Source organism: Pteropus vampyrus, unplaced genomic scaffold (assembly GCF_000151845.1).
Source record: "Pteropus vampyrus isolate Shadow unplaced genomic scaffold, Pvam_2.0 Scaffold390, whole genome shotgun sequence".
Taxonomy (NCBI): Eukaryota; Metazoa; Chordata; class Mammalia; order Chiroptera; family Pteropodidae; genus Pteropus; species Pteropus vampyrus.
Genome location: NW_011889171.1, coordinates 2440416 through 2463711, shown reverse-complemented (window position 1 = coordinate 2463711; position 23296 = coordinate 2440416). Strand labels below are relative to the sequence as shown.

The following is a 23296-nucleotide window of genomic DNA, read 5'->3' as shown; positions in this document are numbered from 1 at the left end:
TCCTCATTGAACAGATGGAGACACAGAAACTTGGGGAGGATAAGGGACTCACTTGAGGCAACATAGAATAAGTGGCAGAGCCATTACAAAGACCCAGGTCTGCCTGATCCTTTGTCCGTCCCTCTGCTTCTCTAACTGCTGCCAGCAACATCTCTTGAGAACACAAAAGCATTTTGCAAACTGCCAAGCACCAACCAAATATGAGGAATAAGTTTCTTGATATTCTTTAAGAATCTCTCCTGAGACCTTAAAAAAATCCCAAATTAACAAACGTGATCATAGCATATAATTTTCACTATAAAGTACAGTAAAGCATACCTGCATATTTTCAGTGACCTACTTCCAAACTTTTATGATCATATAATACCATAATAAAGCCAGTTTTCACCCTGGTTGGAGCACTCAGACACTTCAGCTAATTGCTTTTTCTTATTTTTTGCTTAGAGCGTATTGGGGACTCATTCATGTTGAGGATCTAAGTCACTGCCAAATCGGATATTTTATTCTTTATGTTGTCTAAAGTTCTGTTTTCTAATTAAGGTCATTGATTTTTTTGACTCTATTTTTTCTGCTCCTGCACTCCCAGTACTCTTTTCCAGATCATTTTCTATAGGAAAATGACTGCACACTCAAGGGCAAGTAGAGAACAAAAGAGTCACTTCTAAATATGGATGGCGGGCAGTCAGCTAGGCTCACTCACTAGCTAAACGATTCACTCCCACACATGAGCTTTGGACCTATGAAATGAAAATATGAACTTCACAGAATTTCATATCATGGACCTTAGAGTCCAAATCTAGGTTGTTAATTCTTCAAATGCCAGAAGTCCACTAATGGTTACGATTAGTTGTTATTAGGAGAGGGATACAAAATAAATAGAAGTCATGGTGATTGACATCAAGATCAAATGCTATCACTATTCAATATTAGCACTGCCAATTCTCACCAATCTTTGGCTGATGGCCAATTTATTTTACATAATATTCGATTACCAAAAATTTCCATGCAAACATACTGGATTCTCTTGGCATTCCTCCCAGAGCTCTGTATGACCTGTACTAGAGCTGAGGAAATGAGAAGTGAAATGACAGACCCACCCTAAGCAACCTTTCAACCAACTGGGTGGGCTAGTAAAGCTTTAGGAGGGAGGCCATGTAAATCAGAATGGCTCTCTGAGGGTAAACGTGTAGGGTAATTGGACACATGGGCCATAAGCTCCCCTCGGGCCCAGAGGAAGAGACAGCCAAGTTCATGGCAAAGTGAGAAATAGTAAACCCCTATCCTCCAGTTCCCACCCAGGCATTGTACAGGTACAGCTGCTTCAGCGTGTACCTGCTGCAATGGACTTGCCCAACTGCCTGGGACAGACCCTCCAAGAATAGGATAGGGGAGACTCTCAAGCTGTCACCCCTTCTCCTTATTTCCCCTCATGTCGAGTTTCAGGTAATGGCTTTCCTAATAGATCCTATCCTCTCTTAGCCCTACAAGTGCCGCAATTAGACGCACCAGCCTGGACTGGGTTAATTTCATTCTTCATCCCTGATCCAAAAAAAGCTTACAACTCATGCATCTTGCTCTCTGGTTGTGCTCATGATCCTGTCATTGCTCAGAGAACCCACATTTTGGGCTGGTCCTGTCACTGACTTGGCAAAGGGTCCATAGCTTGGCTGCTAAAGGTGATCTTTTCTCTCACAGATCAGAGACCATACTTTCATGCCTACCTACTGCCTGTGCATAACTGTCAGGTTTAATCCCTTAATGGCTATTTGGGCATGGAATATGTTCCCCCAGGGGATTTTCTTTTCTTTTCTGATAGGGTGTTTTAAGTGTAAAATTATGGTAGCGCTAGCCTCCATTATTAACAGAGACCTAGGCTATTTTTAGCACAGTATTGTTTATCTTGGTACTGGGTTGCTGATCATAGGCCCAAGCCCAGCAGAGTAGGTGCCCTACGTGCATATGTGCATGTGTGCGTTTGTGTGTTTGTGTATACTGGGATAGGGGAGAGAATTTTTATGACTCCAGAGCCCAATTTATATGTCAGGGTACCAATAAATGACACCTACAGTGTTTCTTTTTAGAGGGCTAAGCACATGGGTGTGAGCATATCATGAGTCCTCTTCAACAAATTCTGGAGGGTTGACAATAATTACCAAATGGGATACAGTTCTTCCCTCCCCCCATAAAAACATCTACTATTCCCTTCACTTTGGAAATCGCTAGGATCCCATGGTCTTACTTATAGTACAGCAGGCATCAGAGGAGCCTCCAGAGCCAACAGTACAAATGTTCTGCTGGGAAAGAGCCCCACAGAAACTCAGCCCTCTGAATGTGCCAGCAACAGTAATGCCTGTGAGGAGCACAAAGGGTCATAATGATAATATTTACTTTGAAGCTGCTCAGGATTCCAGACGCAACTGGGCTCTGTTGAATTTGGAAAAAACATACAGGAGAAGCAGGATTGAGGGTCACTGAAGGAGGACAAGAAGGGCAGCTAACAAGGTCAGGAGTCGATTGGGAAAGGCAGCTAGCTACTCAAGACAGGCTGCCAGCAGTTGTGTTCTGGTCAGTGTCTCACAATCTGATCTCAGGAGAAAAATAACATGGTTTGCAGCATTTGCCAATTTCTGTGGTGTTGTTACTCCTACCATAGCTGGTATTTAGCTGCCAACCTGATGCTGGACAGGGCAAGGTCACAGAGCCAGGCATGACCTTGCCCTTGTCCATAGGCTCCCTTGGCCAACTGGAGTTCCTAAAGAGTTTCCTTTTGGACACCTTCCTGTTGAACTCAGAGACATTTCTCTTGGTTTATTCCAACATTCGGAGCTGGAAGAGACTTTAAGTCATGTGACTGTGAGCTCTATGTGAACAAGGATTAGGGCTGTCTTGTTCATTGCTGTATCCATGGCCCCTAAAACTGTGCCTGGCTCCTATTAGATGCTTTGTAAATATTTGTTGAATGATTGAATGAACCAGCATATCATGCCTTAGAGATGCGCTAGAGCATATTGGTTATAAGCATGGCTCCTATGTCAGACTGCCTCAATTCACATGCTGGCTCTGCCACTTACTACTTTGTGACCCTACACCAGTTACTTCATCCACATTTTATAAATACGGAAGGCAAGGTGCAGAGAGTTTGAGAACTGAGGCAAATTCACAGAACTAAGAAGTAGCTTGGTTAACCCATCTGTGAATGAAAGACAAATAGTATCTACCGCATAGTCTTGTTTGGGGGAATAAAAAAGGAAATATGAAGTATTTATAGCAGTTCCTGGCACAGAGTAAGTGCTCCATAAATGATAGCTATTATTATTACTACCCTAACCTGCTCCTTTTAAGGAAAAGGAGACTAGAGTCCAGAGAGGGGAAAGGGCTCGGCTCAGGTCACACAGGTCACAGTCATTTAGTGATAACTTGGCTGGGACTTTGCATATCATCACTGGCAAGGATTTAATTGCACAAAGTGCCAGAGGATACAGATATTAACAGCAGATGAGGAAAATGATTAAGCCTTTCTTTATAATAGTGGTTTTTAACTCAGGGTACAGAGGTCAACATTGGACTATCCCAGGGAATATAGTTTAAAAAAGCATATTATATGGTATGTGTTTTAAATCAAGATTCTTTTTTAAAAAATCTAGTATTTCCAGAATACTATCTACACTAAGCACAGTGAGATGAAATATTCTTGGCTGGTGGCAATGACTTACAAAGGGTTAAGAAGCCTGCTGTCCATTTTGAGGAGGGAGGAGGAGATAGAAATTGACCCTTTGGGACTACTCAGGTTTCCTGCTGGAATCTAATTGCCAAGCCCCAACCTTCCTGCAGGGTGGGTATGGAATCTGCTGACCTGATCTGGGTTAGGCCACATGTGCAACACCCCCACCCCACCCCAACACACACGCACACTCAGTACTGGGCCCAGGGCAGTGTAGGAAAGGACAGCATCTTAGGCTCAGGCTGAGCCTGTGCCAGCCATTGAGAGAGAGGCCCCGCCCTACCCAGCCCCCGTTGGGCTCCACACTGATGGAAAGCTGGAATGGGAGCACTCAGTAGCCAAGGGACAAGCTCGCTTGATTTTCTGCCCTCTTCTCATGTAGCGTTTATCACGATTCCCTAGACACTCACAGGTTCTTTTCTTCCAGACATTCGTCATTGAGCATCTAATAATTTCCACAGCCCTTTTGTGCTGGTAGGCATTCAGGTGGTCATTTTCCCTGCTGTCCCTCCCTGCTGCCCTGCCCTGCCTGCTGGCCTCCATTTCTCCAGCTGTGTAAACAGGGTGGGCCCTTCCCTTTGTAGTTCTGTTCCTGAGGCTGGAGTGAGCCTCACACTGAGCACTCTCTGGAGTTCAGGAAGCTGGCCCCTCCTCTGTCCTCTGAGAATCCTTAGGATCAGCAAGCCAGGTAACCAGCTCTGGGTGCTGGGGAGGCAGAGCCCACCACTCTCTAGGAGCTATTGGGCATTCAGCAAAGAGCTCACGGAACAGAAGAGCGGGTGGAGGTGGAGATGGAGATGTACATAGAAAATTCATTCTGCGTGTATACAAAGACAGGCTACAGTGTAGCTTGAACCTCAGCGCCCAGAGGGAAGGCAAGTTGGGATGAGGGAGCCACTCTTGTGTTCCTACCTCAGAGATGCTTGGCCCCATTTGCAGTTAGCTGCACCTTCACCTTGGGCAGGGAGGGGGTGATACATTCAGTGGCTTGGCCAGGTCTGTCACCTCCTGTTGTAGAGGCCTCAACTCACCAAATTTTTCTTGGGACCCAAATACTTCCTGTTCCTTTAGGGAGGAACAAAGGGACCTCTTCTTGGAGAATCTTTGCTGCTAATAGGTATAGCAGACCCTGGCTGGAAACATGATCTGTGTGAGGAACTGTTTCCCTGCATCCTGGCAATCGACCCCGTTAGTCAGACCTGGCTATGAAACTGGGCTGAAGGGCTGGGTAGCTAGGCTGAGTTGAATGGTCTCCTTGTTCTCTCTCTCTCTTGCCAGTCTCTCCACACACAGAAGATCTCATCATCAACAGATATTTTAAAAAGCACCTCCTGCATTCGTAGCTCATTTCTTGGAAGAAAAGATACATGGAAGATCAAAAGCTAGACACACAGAAGGTGGAAGGGAAATGGACTATTTGCAGTTATGTATTGTGCAGCTCTAACCCTAGTCCTGCACCACTTTGCGGATATGTGCTGTCATGGGGAGGGGATGGAATTTGCCAAGCCAGGATTTGTCCAGTGCAAACCCACTCTTGACTGTGAAGACAGCCAATGCTCACATCTCACAGGTTGGGATGGGGGAGGGGAGAAGAGGGGTGATGACAGCAGAATGGCAAGGTAGTCTAGATATTCAAAGGGAAGTTTAAGGTAATTAACTACTGAATCTTGTATTCTTGAATCATTTGGGATGGGGTGGGGGCCCAAATACAGTCTAGATCCACAGAGATTATAAGCAGCTGTAGTGCCTAGTCCAGCTTGTGGCTTCACGTCAGATGCCTAACTCCTATGCCACCAGTTTCCTTCCAATGTCCTCATTCCCTGAAGACTCCTTGGCTCATGGCAGTGCCTTAACATCCCTTGGGTCTTCCAGGAATAACCTTCCAGGAAAAACCTTCACTAGTCCCCCAGAACCCTTCCCCACTTGTCTCCTTGGTGTGAAAATTAAGAATTTTGAAGTTCCAGTAGCTTCATTTATTAGTATCCTGCAGCCTGTTAGTTAAACAAACAAATGACTTTTGTTTGAAATTTAAGAGGAAGAATAATTTGTGGTCTGCTAAATTCCCTATCAGCTAAAAATGGTCTCACTGACAGCTCAAACCTCTGGGAGGAAATGCCGAAAGCTGCACAGTCTCTCCACTGGGAAACACATCCGGGCATCTGCAGAGCCCTATGTAGGCCTGGCAGGGAGGTGATGTGGGGCTGAGAAGATATTTGATGGGGGAGTGCTGTCCCTTTCTTTTAAAATTTAAAATAAGCTTTTAATTTTTATTACAAAAGTTATCATGCTCCTTGTAGAAAATTTGAGAAATACAGAAAAGCATAAAGCAAGAAGTGAAAACCACATATAATCCCACTACCCAGACATAACCATTGGTAAGAGTATATTCTATTTCTTTCCAGTCTTTTTCTAGGCATAACTCTGCATCTCCATAACTGCTTATAACGGTTTCTTTTTCTAACTATAAAAGCAATGTATACTCAATTTTCAAATAACAAAAAAATATGAGGAATAAAAGAAAAATTACCCCAATTCCACTATCCTGAGATGACTACGGCTAATATATTGGTGCAGTTCCTTTCACTCTTTTTCACTTAACTGAGATCAAATAGTCCATGTAGTTCTATATGCACTTCACTTAGTGTCTTATTGCGTACACTTTCCCACATCAATGAATATGCATCCAAAACATGATACGGAATGGTTTCATGATCACTGTGTGAATGGACCATAATTTATCCTTTTGCTTTTCAGGGGAGACAGGTTTGGGCAAGTCCACCCTCATGGACACCCTGTTCAACACCAAGTTTGAGGGGGAGCCAGCCACCCACACACAGCCAGGTGTTCAGCTTCGGTCCAATACCTATGACCTCCAAGAGAGCAATGTGGGCCTAAAGCTCACAATTGTTAGCACAGTGGGCTTTGGGGACCAGATCAACAAGGAGGACAGGTAAGGAAGGGGGTGTGATGGGGAGGCTGGTGGGAGGCCATGGGGAAGAGCTCACCACAAGGGTCTTGGAGAGACCACAGATGACATGGTCTTGCCTGGACTTCCTCTCAGAATGGTGTGGGCGGGTAGCAGATACCTCACAAGCGCCACCTCTACCCAGGGTTCCTGTCTAGATCAACTATTCTACTCCACATGCTTTGCCAAAAGAAGGATGTCTTTACAGTATGCATGGATGAGGTCTCCATTCCATTCGGCATATATTTATTGACCTACTACCTTGTGTCAGGTACTGCAGTGCTCTGACAATCTGAAAAGAAATGACTTTGTCTCTGCCCTTGAGGCATTCATGGGGAAGACTGGTTTTAAACAAATTAGTTTAAAACCAGTCTTCCCCATCGAGTATCAAATATCAAATCAAGTATGATATGTTCTGTCAAGGACAGGGTACAAAGAGGTAAAGGACAAATTACAATGCGAACATGAAGGAGAGAACAGTCAGTTCCATAAAGGGGGGTGGGGTCAGGGAAGCCTTCGCAGAGGTTTCCCTGAGCTGGCCCTTGAAGGATGGACTATTTTTCCAGATAGACCCAAGGGCATGGAGGGAAAGGTATTCTGGGCAAAGGTAACTGCTCATTGCAAAGACAAAGAGATGTGAAAGATTATGACATATTCCAGGAAACTGCAACTTGCTCTGTTTGGTCAGACCAGAGGCAGAGTTACTGTGAAGCTAATGAAACTTAAGCTTCCCCCACTTACACAGGCCCTTTCCATGGCCCTACTGTAACTAAATTTTAGTCGTAATGTTATATTATCTTTTTTGGAGACCCCTTCAAATAATATAAGCTTAAGGCTCCACAAAACCTGGGTCTGCCCCTGAGCTAGTGCTTGGAATGACCTGAGGGAGAAGTAAGGGAGATGAACCTGAAGAGGTAGAGCAAGAGCCAGCTCCTGGAGTGATTTATAGAACATACAGATGTGGAACCACTGAAAGGTTTTAAGAGGTAGAACGATGTTGTCTGGCCTTTGAAGAAGGTACTTTGAGATAGACTGGAGAGCAGGAAGACCAATTAGGAGACTATTGGACCAGTTGGATCAAGGCTAGAGGTAAATCAGGTGCTGAGATAGGGACAAGGTGACAGATTTGATAAATACCGAATAGGTAAAATCAACAGGATTTGTAATGGGGATGTGAAGGCAAAGCAGAATCTAGAATGAGGCCCAGATTTTGACCTTGGAGAGTAGACAAATGGCGGCGGAATTCAGTAAGGGAGGTAATATAAAAGAATCAGCTTTAAAAAGAATCAGATCTTTTCTAGATGTTAAGTTTGAGCTGTCTATGGACTATCGAGAGACATGATGACCTTCAGCAATAGGCAGTTGAATATACAGGGTTAGAGATCAGGAGAGAGTCTGGGCTGGAAATAGAGATTTGGGTTATCAAGGTATGGGTGATATGTCTCAACCATGGACACATGTAAGATCACCCAAGGATCAGAGTTAAGCAAAATGAACACTGGGCTAAAGACAAAAATCTTGGGGTGTTAAGTGAGCAGATGGAGGAAAAGACATCTTGAAAAGAGACAGAGCAGGAATAAGCAGAGAGGTAGGAGGATGTCTGGGGTGTTTGAGAATGGTGTGTGAATGAGAGGTGGGTGGGGAGAGCTCAGCAATGAGGATATGATGAGTGCTGGGGCCAAGGTGGGTGGGGGTCAGGCACAATCTGCATTTAACTAGAAGTCACATGGTTATCACATGTGCTCATCCCAGAAAGGGCCATTCATCATTTTGAGCAGTGTCTGCTCATTCTTTGAGGATTCTCTTGCTTCTTGAATGAACTATATCCCAAATTGACCTATTTCTCCCTTAAAGTTACAACAACCATCCTCGTTTCCTTACAATGAGTAAATATATTTAGCTTCTTACTAATTGAACAGATTTCTGTTTTCCATTTGAAATTCTAAGCAAAAGACACCTCTGCTTTTTATAGGCTTGTTGTGTTAATCTCATTTGGTTGAGAATAAATTATAGACCCTGGGGAAAGGGGATATTTGGGTCACAATACGAATGCCTAATCTCATCCGCAGATTGCGCAGGATCTCTTCAGTTAAATATCTCATAGTTCTCAGTAACATACATTCTCATATTTAACATTAGAAAATGCCTTGATGATGGTTTGGAAGGACTGAACTGATATGGCCCCTTAGAGGCTAATCTACTTCATTATACTGTTTTTCCTGATTATAAATATGATATATACTCATACAAAGTCAAATATGGTAGTACTACTCCTTATCTGTGGTTTTGTGTTCCGCAGTTTCAATTACCCAAAGTCAGTCACATTCTCAAAATAGTAAATAGAAAATTCCAGAAATAAACAATGTTTTAAATTGCACATTGTTCTGAGTAGCATGATGAAATCTTGTATCATCCTGCTCTGTCCTGCCTGGAATGTTAATCATCCTTTTGTCCAGCGTATCCATGCTGTATATGCCACCCTCCTGTTAGTCACTTAGTAGCCTCTCGGTGATCAGATTGACTATCACAGTATTGTAGTGCTTGTGTTCAAGTAACTCTTATTTTACTTAATAATGGCCCCAAAATGCAAGAGTAGTAATGTTGGCAATTTGGATATGCCAAAAAATAAGCTATAAAGTGCTTCCTTTAAATGAAAAGCTGAGTACAGTATATACAGTACAGTAAGATATTTTGAGAGAATCACATTCACATAAATTTTATTGCAGCATATTGTTATAATTGTTTTATTAGTTATTATTGTTACTCTCTTATTGTGCCTAATTTATAAATTAAACTTTACCATAGGTATGTATATATAGGAAAAACATTATATATATATTTATATATATATATATATATATATATAAATATATATATATATATAGAGAGAGAGAGAGAGAGAGTGAGAGAGATAGGGTTTGGTGCTATCTGTGGTTTCACGCATCCACTAGGTTTCTTGGAATGCATTTACCATGGATAAAGGGGGATTCCTGTAATATAAACTCAAATAAGTAGAAATAAAAAGACTCCCTGAACTGGGCTGGAGAATAGACGTGATGTAAGCTCCAGGATTTGTAATAACCAGCAGTGTTTTCTCCCTACTGAACTGCCCATATGGGCATAGATACGTCAATGCAGCTGCATGGAAACAGAGCATCATAATGCCTGCTTTACCTAGGGTACATGGATAAACCGAGAAGAGCAGTGATGAAGGCCATATCCTGGGGGGAAGCCACCATTGAAAAGATGCTGGAGCAGAAGAACCCACAAGGGGGACAGAAGGACAGGCTGGAGAGGGGAATGCTTAGGAACTTAGGCTTTGGTCTCAAACAGACTTGGGTTCAAATCCCATTTTGCCACTTATTAGCCCAAGAAACTTGGACAAGTGTTTTGTGCCAGTCTTAGCACCAGTGTTGTGGCTGAATTGGCCCTTGTGGTTCTTACTATGATTGGAAGACTCACTCAGCAATAACCACCAGGAAACTTTGTGGGGAGGGAGGTTTATTGTTCACAGGTCCCAGAAAGCACATTGCACACTGGCTGCACAGTGAGATCACAGGTAGAGAAAGAGAGAGAGCACATGGAGCCCGGGGTTCTGCTTTGATTGGGGTTGAGGGTGCGGAGCTAAGGTTTTATTGGTGAATTTAAAACACAAGAGAAGGAATTTAAAGTGAAGGAAGAGAAAAAATTAATGGTCTAAAAGGTCAGTTATGGAAATCAACCAAGATCTCTAAAATAAAGGAGCTTGGGGTGGGGTTAGGGGCATCCTGGCTTTTCACCTTTCTGTGGCTGGCTCTGTTTATTCAGATAGTCATCTTTAAAGTGTATGTCTCAGCAATCAACGCTTAAGTCAGGTACTTGCATTACAAAAAAGAAAACCCACTGTCAAGGCTTACACTAAACAAGATACTTAAATTCTCTTTGCCTCAGTTTTCTCACTGGTAAAGTGGGGATGATGATAATAGTACTATCTACCCTAAAGAGTTGTGGTAAGGCTTAAACAGTGGAAATGCATAAATAGCACCTGGCACAGAGTAACTAATGAACAGAAGATATTGTTATGATCATGACTTTTATTGATAGAAGAATCAAGGGAGCATTGTATCATGTACCATATGGGAGAGAAGTATAAATAGTGTTCAGGAAGATAAGGACTGAAAAATTTCCATTGGGTTTGGCAACATGAAGTTTATTAACACATTTAGGAATAATTCCAGGGAAATCATGTGTAAAAGCTAGATTGCTCTGAGTGAATGGGAGAGGTAAAGAAGTAAAGGCATCAAAATAGCAAAAAGAGCAATAGAACAGAAAAGGGAATCCCAAGACCAAAGTCATGTTTATATGGGAATTTGGTATAAGTAAGTCAGCAGGGAAAGAATGGACACTAGGGAAATAAATAAGCCACCCATTAGGAAAAAAAAATAAGATGAGATCCTCCCACACAAACACCAGTCACAAAAATAGGTTCCAGTTGGATTAAAAACAAATCTTAAAAATACAAGGAGAAAAATAACTTTGGGAATAGAAAGGGCTTTTCTAATCATGATACGAAATCCAAAAATTGTAGAAGAAAAGACTGACAGATTTAAATTTATTAAAACAAAAAAAAAATCTTTTGTATATTGAAAGTTACCATAAACAAAAATAAAAACAAACCACAGGTGAGAAAATATTTGCAACCTATATAACAAAGGATTTTTCTAAAATGTAAAAAGAGATTCCACAATTCAATGAAAAATAAACAGGTAAAAATATAAATGGCTAATCAACATATGAAAGGATGCTCATTCAATTTCACCAGTGACTAGGGAAATGCAAAATGAAACACTGAAATATTTTTTCATCCATCAGATTTGCAAAAATAAAAATATAATATCCACTAACACCAGGTAATTTCATTCATGTTGCTGGGAGTATAAATTGATACAGATTTTTTAGAGAGCAAATTTGGCAATACCTATTAAAATTTTAAATGTGAATACCTTATGATTCAGCAGTTTCACTCTTAGATATATAGGCTAGAGAAACAATTGCACGTTTTCCTGAAAAGCATACAGAAAGGATGATCACTGTAGCATTCATTATGGAATAAAAAAAAATTATCAGGCTAAATTTCCACCAATAGAGTGAGTAAATGAGCTATGGTACAACCATATCATGGAATTGTATTTGGCAGTTTAAGTTGCAAGATGATATACAGATCATGATGCCATTTGCATAAATCTGTCCCTTTCCAGGAAAACAATAAACATTTCTCTCTCTCTCTCTCTCTCTCTCTCTCTCTCTCTCTCTCTCTCTCTCTCTCTGTATGTATGTAAATGCATAGATAAAGATCTGCAAGGATAATCAACAAACTGAAAATAGTAGTTACCTCTTAGGAGGGGAGAAAAAGTACATGTATTGTTTGCATAATTAAAAATAAAAAGGACTGAAATTTTTAAAAAGGAAGCAGATAAAGTAAGGGTAAAAAGCTTTTCTGAACTGGGGAAAAGTGATAAAGCAGTGTCCAAAGGGAAGCAAGGAGGTCAGGAGTGACTTTTTTGAGGATGAGAGAGATAATGAGGGTTTGAACAGGAACAGAAGCTTTAAGGATAGAGAGGAGGGGACATATGTGAGAGAAAAAATCTATAAGACTTAGTAACCAAATTAATGTGGGAGATCTAGTTCAGTTTATAAAATACTAAATGTCAACTGTGTGCCAGGTACAGTGTAAAGTGGCAGGGATACTAAGAAATAAGGCAGTCTTTAGTTAAGGAGCTCATAGTTTAGCGGGGGGGACAGATATGTATACAAATTCTACATAATGTGGTAAATACAACAACAGAGGCATGTGGATGGGGACTGTGAGAATAGGGAGAGTAGCAATCAACCAAGCCTGGTGGTGGGACTGTAAGGTGGAGGTTGCTGAGGAAGGAGAGATGATTAGGAATGGCTGAGCTAAGTCCTGAAGTTTGGTAGAATGAGTAAAAGTTATGAATAACTGGCACATAATAGTTATTCAGTATGTATTTGTTGAATGAATGTGTGAATGGATGATATATACATTGATGGGAAAAATAAAACACTAAAGGGAATATCTGTAAATTTTCATCTTTCAAAACCAAATGTATCCAATGAATGGCTTAACTAGGATGCTGGTGTGGGTAGAAAACCTGTACAATGTATTGAACAGTGAATGACAAAATTTTTTTAAAGAGTAAATTATTCTTTCAAAAATTTCCACCCTTCCATTAAATATTTATTGGATACCTATTGTAGGCTAGGACTTGTGGTAGGTGCAGAAGACAAACTTTTCTGGTAAGGGAAGAACTGTGTAGTTCAGGCAAAACATTTTTTTGAGATGAGAGAAGACTTAAGCATGCTTATAAATTGAGAGGAAGGAGTCAATAGGAGCTGAGGAGCTGATAAAGCAAGGTTCCCAAAGAGCTTGAAAGGAATGAGATGAGGTCAAGTGTACAAGGGCAATGGACCTTGAACAGGATTAGGGATCTTTCATCCTCAGACACTAGAGAGAAACAGGGAGGAATTGATTCATTTTTAGAGAGGAGGGAGTGAGGCAAGAAGTTGGGGTAGTGTGAACCTAGTGGCCTCAATTTTGTTGGTAAAGTAAGAGGAAGATCATCTTGTGAGAGTGAAGTGGTCGTGAATAAGTTTTGGAGCTTAAAGGAAGTAATAAAAGTTTAGAATGGTCAGTGAAGGCAATGAGAAAGGAGCCAATCAAAGCCAAGTAAAGGGATTGTCATGTTGTTTTAAAGGCCCATACTCATATGGGCCATGAATTGGTAGTGGTGCCAAGACCTATAGTTTTCTGATTGCTTGTAGCCAAATTAAGTAGCAGTGGTGTAGGAGCAGAAAAAGCAGATCCTGAAATTTATTCCGCATAGCAGTTTTGCTAGGCAAGTCGAGTAGAATGCAAAGATACAATGGGAAAGAAGGTGTTGATAAAAGAGTAGTTCAGAATTATGGGGTTCAGCCTGGGATAAGAAGGAGATGAGGCCAGGAAGAGACTTGATATCCTGTAGGATAATGGGGGAGGTCAAGGTACCAGAGGACTCTGATGTAAAAGATCGGGTTTAAGATTGAAGGTACAAGAGAGCTGGAAAGATGTGAGGTTGTGGTCAGGTAGTGGAGTGTTTGAGAGAGGATGCCTTGAGTGAAACTGGTCTGGCTAGTGGTGAGGTGTATAGGTGGCTGAAGTAGAGGGAGCTGAAGGTTGTGAAATTGAGATAATCAAGGAATAAAGAGAGAGACCGAAGGTTGATGGGTTGTCCACAGCACATTGCAACCACTTAGAAGGGGAAGAAAGACTGGGTCAGGCACCACTGGAAGAGGATGGAAGAGGTCTCAAGTAAAGAAAGGACTTTACACTGAGGTAGAGGAGTAACAGTCTAGAAGTGGCACTGAGGAGCTACGTGAATGCCCACCTGACTGACCACAAGGTACACAGGTTGTGAAAGAATGAGAAACCTACAATGAAGAGGGCTGCCAGATACTGGTGTCCTCAGGGTTGCGATGTCCTCAGGGAACAATGAGGTTTCCATTAGGGCTAAGAGGTAAGCAAGTTCTATGAATAGGTAGAGGATATAGGCCAGCAATTTTCAAACTTTAATGTTGCATACAAGCCACTGAGGCTTTTAATAAACTGCAGATTCTGATCCAGGATCAGAATGGGTTGGGGATTGAAGAATCTGCATTTCTAACAAGCTCTCAGGTGATGTTAATGTTGTTGATCTAAGGACTACGCTCTTGTACTCTGAATGGCAAAGATGTAGGCAATTTTGTTTATCATAGTACAGGGGTTTCAGAGGGCACAGTCGAAATGTTATTGAAGGAAGGTAGCTACAGAAAAATGAATCCATGGAGGATAGTGCTGAATAGGGATGAGTGTACATGGAAGAAGAGGTGACTGGAAAGATGGTAAAAGAGTGAATTAGCTGTTGTCATTTTTGGCATCGTTTCAGATCTGACTTTGTGGTATCTTGACTTTGGCGCTTGATATGGTGGTGTTCAAGTACAGTGTCTTTGACCAGGCCTTGTGGGTTTCCAGGGGAGGGGGAGTCTCTGATGGCTATGTTGGCACAGAGGGCAGGCACATGGAAGAGGAAGGAGACTAGGATGATTTCCAGGTGTTTAGGAAATGCGATAGGAAGACAGTGATAAGTGAGGCCATGGGAATAAGTGAGACCACTCGTTGATAATGTGGATGTAATGTGTAGAAGGACAACAGAAGATGGTCCAAGATGAAACTTCAGAGACAGGCCAAGAATTTAACGTAAGGTGAGTGAGAAAGAAGAGTTACAGAGGTAGGATATAATGGTGACAGAGCAGCCAGAGGACAGGGTTACAAGAAGGGACAGGTCAACATTATCAAGAAAGACGACAATTGAAGTGTTACTAAGAGATAACATTATTATTTTTCTATATATCTGTTTAGGAAATCTAAGGTAATCAACCAAAAAACAATTCTAATTAACAATTGTTCATTAAGGTAGCCAATTTCAAAATAAACATGCAGAAAGCCACGGACTTCTTATCAAACAACAATAACCAATTAGAAGACATTATGGAACAGAAAACCCTATTCGCAGCAAAACAAAACAAAACATTAAAAAAAAAACAACTTCTTACTATAACCACAAGACTCTACGTGAACTGTCCCCTGCTGCCTCATGTTTCATGTCTTATTATTCTTGTTTTTATTGAAGTACAATTCACATAACATAAAATTGACTTTAAAAAAAAATATGAAACGCTTCACGAATTTGCGTGTCATCCTTGTGCAGGAGCCATGCTAATCTTCTCTGTATCGTTTTAATTTTAGTATATGTGCTGCCGAAGCGAGCACAAAATTGGCTATTTTAAAGTGAACAGTTCACTAGCATTTAATACATTCACAATGCTGTGCAACCACCACATCTATCTAGTTCCCAAATCTCATCAACCCAAAAAGAAACCCATTAAACAACAGACCCATTTCCCCTCCCCTCAGCCCTTGGTAACCACTATTCTATTTTCTGTCTCTATGAATTTGACTATTCTAAGACCTCAGATAAGTAGAATCATACAATATTTGTCCTTTTGTGGCTGGTTTCTTTCACTATCGTGATATTTTCAAGATTCATCCATGTGGCCACATGTATCAGAACTTTGTTCCTTTTAATGGCTGAGTAATAGTCCATTATATGGATATTCCACATTTTATTTATCTAATCATCAGCTGATGAACATTTGGGTTGTTTTCACCTTTTAGGTATTTTGAATAGTTTATTATTCGTCCTCTGTTCACTAACTCTCAGCTCTCTTGCCCTCTTCACATAGTTCAAACTGCCTCAGGACTATTACATCTGTTATTCCTCGGCCTGAAATGCTCTTCTCCCAGATTCTTCATGGCTCTCTCATTCTTATCTTTGCAGCTTAATTGTCACATTCTCAGAGAAGCCTTCCCTACTCACTATATTTAAAGTAGCTGAACCCTCAGTCACTTTTTATCTCATTATCTTATTTTGTTGTCTTCATAGTACCTATCACTAACTGAAATGAAGTAATGTCTTGAGTAGGGGTTGTTTTGTGCCTTTGGCCCCTTTAGCAATCTATTGAGATCTATGAGTTCATTCTCAGAATAACATTTTTAAATGCCTAAAATACACCAGTTATACCAAAAATATAGTTAATGCCAAAATATTTTTAAATTGTGATTTAGTAATCCATGTTCTTCTCTATTAATTCCTGAAATGACAATATCTATATATAGGCCTAATAACTATCATAATTTAGAAGATGTGATGAGTATAAATGCTATTTTGAGATATTTGCAACAACTATAATAGGACCTAAAAATGTTGGTGATTTCTATTGGTTATGCAGTCTCGGGTACTGCTAAAATTACTGTAGATTGTTACTTATGTTTATACCTGAAGAAAATGTTAAACTTTAGTTAGAGTTTAGTGAAAAAAGATGTATTTTTTCCCTGTCCAAGTTCATGGATGCAATGAGTTCTATCTACAGACCCCTTGGAGGTCTGTTGACCCCAGGTTAAGTAGAAGATAAGCAGTAGTGTCGAGGAGAGGTAGAGTATGTTGGAACTGGGTTTTGTATGAGAGGGAAGAGCTCACAGTAAGCCAGGGAATAACAAGCTAGAAGTTCCCAATCTACCCCACCATGGAACTTGGGTGTGAAAGATGTAGCAATTTCCAGATGATAAAGATATGAAGGGAGCAGCGTCTTTGAAGGAGAGTCGGGTATCACTTAGAGGAAGCATTTTGTGAGGAGGTAGCCTATGAGAGTAAGGGATTTTGTTTTCCCTGGAGTAGAGTCCAGTGAACTCAACAGAGTGAGGTAGAAGAGACGGCTGCTGTGGGAAGATGAGCCATTGGGAGTGGGGATGGCAACGTTACTATATTCCAGATACCATGCTGGACACTGAAGATACAAAGGTGAATAAAACAAAGATGAATCATCCATTTAGGATTAGTCTAAACCAAATCCTTTTGGTTGATTGGCTGGTTTGGCTGGTCTGATTCGTGCACCTCTTCAGAGACCCTAAGAGCCAGAGGCAGCAGTAGAAAGATAAGTCTGAGCAGGGTATCACTAGAGACTCAGGGGGAATAAAAGCTAAAAATGTTCTATTTTCTTTCCTCCTTTGATCCCTTTTGTAGAGCAAAATACTGAAGTAAAAATTATGTAATGGAGAAAAAAAATGAAGCAATGCCATGATTAGATCACTCAAAACAGCCAGTCATACGAAAATTAATTTAAAAAGTGTAAGGGATGGATCCCTCCACCCTCACTCCTAATTTTTCAGGAACCTTCTAAGGATCTCTGCAACCAAGAGATTCTTTGATGCTATTACCATTCAGAACAATGTTTGGCTCAGAAAATCAAAAGAAGAAAGAAAGGACTATATTTTTAGACTTTTCTCTGTGGCTCCAGAGGTACCTTGCACCTGGATCTCTCCTATGTATGTAGCTCCCAGAATCTAGGATTCTGTGATTCTTTTTTTTTTTTTTTAAGCTATTTTCCCTTTTCTACTAGAGGGATTTTTCAAAAAGGCTCAGGTTGAGGGCTGCTGCAGGTAAGAGGCATTGGCTGGGTGCCACTTCTCCTTTGATCATGTTCCCTTCTGGCAGTGACATCTGCAAATTCACTGACCTGGGTAGGATATTGAACCTCTTCTAGCCCAAAAGGAGGAAGCCCCAGGTGGAGAGGCAGCAGACAGACAGGGAGATGAGAACAGAGGCAGGGCTGAAGTAAAGCTGACCTAGTTAGAGCAGAAAGAAGCTTCAGGGGTCGCAGGAATGGCCTTGAAGAGAAGTGAGATGCTTCCCAGGATAGAGAAGAGCAGAGGACTGACTTGTTTAAGAAGCCCTGACAAAACCTAAAGGCTGCAAAGTGGGGCTATGTGTGGAGACTCAGTGAGTGCGAGTGTGCGTGTGCATCTATCTGCGAAGGCTGTGGTAGGGGGAATATCTTTATCAAATTTTGCCCAAATACTTATATTTTAAAGTCACAATCTTGGAGGAAATGAGAACCAGAAAAATATATGGACCTTAAGGGAGCCAAGTGGGAGCACCACTGAACTTTGCAAGACTTAGCAGAACCCAGAGCATTCTGACAGAATTCCCCAGCAATGGGTCCAGGAGTGGTCCTGGCCACCACCAGGCTGGAGGGAGGCACAGGAAGCAAAGACTTGGGTCCAGCTTGAAGGATCATCAACTCATCCACAGATACTACTAGTGGGTTTCATACTGCATCGGGGCCCCCTGGGGATAAAAAAGTGCCCTTCACAGTCCCTGCCCTTCAGGAGGATGCAGTCTATTTGAGGAAACACTAATCCTTATGAAACAACAGTAAGAGATCCAATAGCATAATTATTTTTTATGCTCCTAGATCACAGAAGGAATTATGGCATAACTGGAGAAAGTTGTAGGGAGGGGGTGGACATTTGACTGGGCCCTGAGGTCTGGGAGGGCAGGATTGGGATGAGGAGAGAAATGGACATTTCAGGGCGAAGGCACACCAATGGGCATAAGTTTGGCTCATGTGGGGACCAAAGAGTTGACCAGTCTGATGGGATTGGAGGCCCACTGAAGGGAGATGGAGAAATCCAGCTGGATGGGGACCGTTAGATTATCCAGAACATTGTAAACTTCTACAAGGGACTTTATCAAAATCCCCATTTCGAAGTGGTTCAGCCATTTCCTTACTCTCCCCTTTAGCTACAAGCCCATCGTAGAATTCATTGATGCCCAATTTGAGGCCTACCTGCAGGAGGAGCTGAAGATCCGCAGGGTACTGCACACCTACCACGACTCCCGCATCCATGCCTGCTTGTACTTCATCGCCCCCACGGGTCATTCTCTGAAGTCTCTGGACCTAGTGACAATGAAGAAGTTAGACAGTAAGGTATGGAGGCAGGGGCAAGGGCAGCGGAGAGGCTGGGCAAACTGGATCACTCTAACTGGTCTTTTGTGCAAAGTAGAGGCCAGATTCCAGGAGGTTTTATGGCCTCTTCATCCTCTCCTTTATTCCTCCTCCCTCCAGAAAGATAGTGCTATTGATCCAGCACCTGTGTCAAATGCTTTGTTTTCCCAGCCCTGAGCCATCTCTCTGCCTTGATCCCTCTTGGGAATAAGGGTGGATGTAAACAAGAAGGCTGTCTAGGTCTAGGGGCTCAGGCTTTGATAATTGAAAGGTGTTTTTTCTTTGTCTCAATGTTAACTGGCCTGTGCTAAAATCAAACATGCAAATTTGATTTAGAAAGTTTTATTTTTATTATTAATACTGATTTTTATAATCTCAGCTAACATTTGTTAAACTCTCATATGCTCCCACTGTGCACAGAGCATCTCATTGAATCCTCACCACAACCCTATGAGTCAAATATTATCATTATCTCCCATTTTACAGAGGAGAAAACCAAGGCTCTGAGAGGTTAAGTGACTTGCCCATTGCCATATAGTTGGCTATTGGCAGAGTCTAGATTCAAATTCAGGTATGTAGCACCATGTTCTATTACCTCCATACCCGAGAAAGATGGCTGTGTGAATCAGGCATGTTCTACTTTAAGAGAAACTGAAAAATGTAAATCTCACTTCAGATGTAAATTAGACAGTGATTCTTCATGTGAAAGGATTATTTATTGTACAAAAGAATTGACTGTGGAATTATTTAAAAAGCCTAATTACTAGTATATTTTCCCCCTAATATTTTATAGGCGCTTAGCACTTTGATGAGCACTTTATATACATTATTTTATTTTATCTTTCTAATTATCAAGTATATTGGATACTATTATTATTTACATTTTACCCTTGAAAAAACTGAGGCACAGAGAGTCAAAAATCTTGCTCAATGTTAAACAACTTGTATTGGGCCTAGGATTCAGACTGAGCTCTCTCAGACTCCAAGGTATTTTTTTTTACAAAAATCTAATTTATATGCTATTATTTAGTAGCACATCCACTATTTAAAAACTAAATTTCAGCTACAATCAAAATAGGAGCAATTTTTCATTTTTTGCAGCAAATAGGTCACCGCCCGTGAGTAACAGACTGCTCTGGAAATTTCGCCACACCCTGCATGCCCTGTATAGGGCAGCAGAGAGCCATTTGGCTAGTGGCCCAGTGAGTGGGCAGGTTAAGTAAGCAGCCTCTGGCATATGTTTATAGTGTGCCGATGGAGACGTGAAGAAAAAGGACAAGGAGAATTGGCTCTGCCTGCTGTTCCACCTTGGCAAGGGCTTTGGCCTGCCTCTTTCCCAAAAAAGACTGCAAGGGAGGTGCCTCCAAGGTCCAATCTTCCCTTGACCTAGCATCTGAAGCTCTGTGTGGTATCAGCCTTTAGAGGCACTCCTAAGGCAAAACGCAAAGGAGGCAGAATTTGTCTTCCAAGTCTAGAGCTTCCAGATGCCCCTTCAGAGATTAGGGCTCCATTGGAAGCTGCTGGCAGGAATGACTGTGCTCTCTGTGTGAACCTGAGCTTGGAAGTTTTCTGTCTCACTAAGCCACGTGCATTTCAAGTTTCTTTACCTTCTGCCAGTGAAAGCCTTGTCCCTTCTTGTAGGAATTTCAAAGATTAGGGTTTGGGTGGCTTGAATTTGGGGGCAGCATTAAGCCCTTCTCCTGCTGCCTGAAACTGGGCATTTATATCTGCTTTCTTTATGCAGAAATTGACCATGAGACTCTGGCAGTATCTTTTTGCACATATCTCAGATTAAATTGGTAACTGAGATCTTCACCTAACAGAGTTGGTTAATCAATGTTTGCTACCAAAAAGAGAGCCAGGTGTACATCTTCACTGAGCTCCACCTTGCCTCTTCTTCCTGCTATTGCACATGTGGGTATCCACCACACTGGGTATGGCTAGCTTACACTGGATGAATTGGGGCATTTTACTGTTAGCAAGGAGTAGTCACCTCTCTCCTTGTCAACCACAGATTTCCAACTGTCATCTTTTTGCTTCACATCATCGGAGCAGTGACTTTGATATTAAGATATCACGCAGCTTGTCAATTTGGATCTGAGCTGGTAGACAGCTCATGGTTAAGACTATGGACTTAGAATAAGGCTGAACTTGGATCTGGATCCCAGTTCTGCTACATACCTGCTCTGTAGTCTTGGACAAGTTATTCAATATCTCTATGCCTTAATTTCTCATTGGTTAAATATGGTAATGATACCTCCTGAAAAGGTTATTGTCAGGACTAATTATGTTAATCCATGTAAAGCTCTTACTTCAGTGCCTAGCACTTCATAAACATTCATTGTCATTTATTATTGTTGTTATTTGGTCCAGAGGTGGCCAGTCCAAGACCATTGGGTTGAGCTGCTCCCTCCAGCAACCAGTGGGAAGTTCTAGGCCGTACTGCTATCAGTTGCAGATTATCAACAATAATCTCACTTTGCTCCTCCCTTTTCTAGGTGAACATCATCCCCATCATTGCCAAATCAGATGCCATTTCTAAGAGTGAGCTAACAAAATTCAAAATCAAAATTACTAGCGAGCTTGTCAGCAATGGGGTCCAGATCTACCAGTTCCCTACAGATGATGAGTCGGTGGCAGAGATCAATGGAACGATGAACGTGAGTGGGAGTACAAGGGTTCAACTTGCTGGCCATTTGCTTATTATTATTATTTCACCAAAGTATTCTATTTTTTATTATTATTATTATTACTATTATTATTTTTTTTTTCACCAAACAGTAGTCAAACATCTTCACTATCAAGAGCTGTAGTCAGTTCTTGGTTATCTGAGTCTCAGGTATTTGTGAGAGAGAATCCAGAACCAAACAGTTCCTCTCTCCTAGTGGTGGCTGCTTCAAAGCCTCAGAGATACAGAGATTATTAGCCAGAGACTGAAGGAGGGAAAGGCTAACTCCAGGAAGAGTCTAGAGCAGAGAATTCAGAATTCCCCTTCTACCCTCCTCTTTGACGCTGCTCTGGTCTAGACCAGTCAGCCCCAGGGAACTGCTGGAAAGGGAAACATGCTTTGTTTCTGACCAAAACAATGCTATGACAATTGATGCGGTGAAAGAAGAAAAGGCTAAAAAAATTGGCTGGCTTTGGAGATTCAAGGATAATCTATACTCAGATAATCAAGCCCTCTGCCTCTGGGAGAAAAATATGATATATAGCCTCCAATTTTTCTGGTGACTGGAGAAATGTTATTTTTAAATTTCAGGGTTGTACTTTGGTTTATTAAGTGTGAATGAATTTTTTGAAAACCAACTTGCCATCTTGCCTCTCCTCCCACTCTCCCCCCCAACTAGAGGAATGAGTAACTAAGAAGGCAGAGAGTCAAACATCTCCTCATGCTTCTTTACAATGTGTTGATGCTGTTGCTGCGGAATCTTCAATGTTGTGATTTCAAGGAGACAGCTAATAGCTTTCAGAAAGCCTCTGCTTTGGGAACAGATTCCTTTTTCTCTATTGAGAGGCATCAGTTTTTCCTAATGACATAATGCCTGGGTATAGCCAAACTCAGGAAAGCCTTGTAATAAAAGCCATTTTTAGAAAACTTTCCTGCCACTGCTGTCCCATAAGTTATCATTACAGGATCAGCTTCCATCTCCTATGAATTGGCCAACAAATTAGCAAGTCGTTGTCTTGCCTGACTTCTTGCCCATCAGTACACCCAAGATATGTTTGTTATTAGAAGTCCCTCATCTTTGACAAATCTGGCCCCAAAATAAGGCTATGTGGATTGTGGTAGGTGAAGTTATATCTCTGACCATTCATGAGCACTAAAATTTTTTTAAAAAAGATTAGTGCTTATCCTTTCAAGTAGTTAAGGCATTTGAATGGAAACCAGGTTCAGTCACAGTGAGAAAACCTGAAAGAGTGCCTAGTCTGCAGAAAAATGGGAGCCTTGAGAGCATTGTCATCTGGTATCACCAGCACTGATGTCTGGAAGCGCCTGTCACCTCAGAACATCGAGCCCTGTAGGTACCTTCAAACTTGGGTTCCCTAAGACACCAGGCAACTTTCAGGGCTTATAGTTCACTTTGCTAAGAATAAAGAGGGACGAAGAGTTCTCAGCAATCTCAAGGTGTCACACAAAACTACATCTCACTACATTGTGGATCAGGAATGACAATCATTTTGGCCTCTCC

At 41.5% G+C, this 23296-nt stretch overlaps 1 protein-coding gene and 1 non-coding gene across 15 annotated transcripts in view; one reads left to right on the top strand and one right to left on the bottom strand.

The window, feature by feature from the left end:
• The window catches only part of SEPT6 (septin 6), a 77003-nt gene that overhangs the window by 14209 nt on the left and 39498 nt on the right, over window positions 1-23296 (top strand). For all 14 annotated transcript variants that reach the window (XM_011380206.2, XM_023523302.1, XM_023523304.1 and 11 more), the window contains 3 exons: window positions 6476-6671; window positions 18902-19088; window positions 21605-21766. In XM_011380206.2, the coding sequence (XP_011378508.1) occupies window positions 6476-6671; window positions 18902-19088; window positions 21605-21766 (545 nt within the window). The remainder of the gene's footprint in view (window positions 1-6475; window positions 6672-18901; window positions 19089-21604; window positions 21767-23296) is intronic.
• LOC111731670 lies at window positions 15425-15531 on the bottom strand. The gene has a single exon (XR_002777248.1). It is a non-coding gene; the product is annotated as a U6 spliceosomal RNA (small nuclear RNA).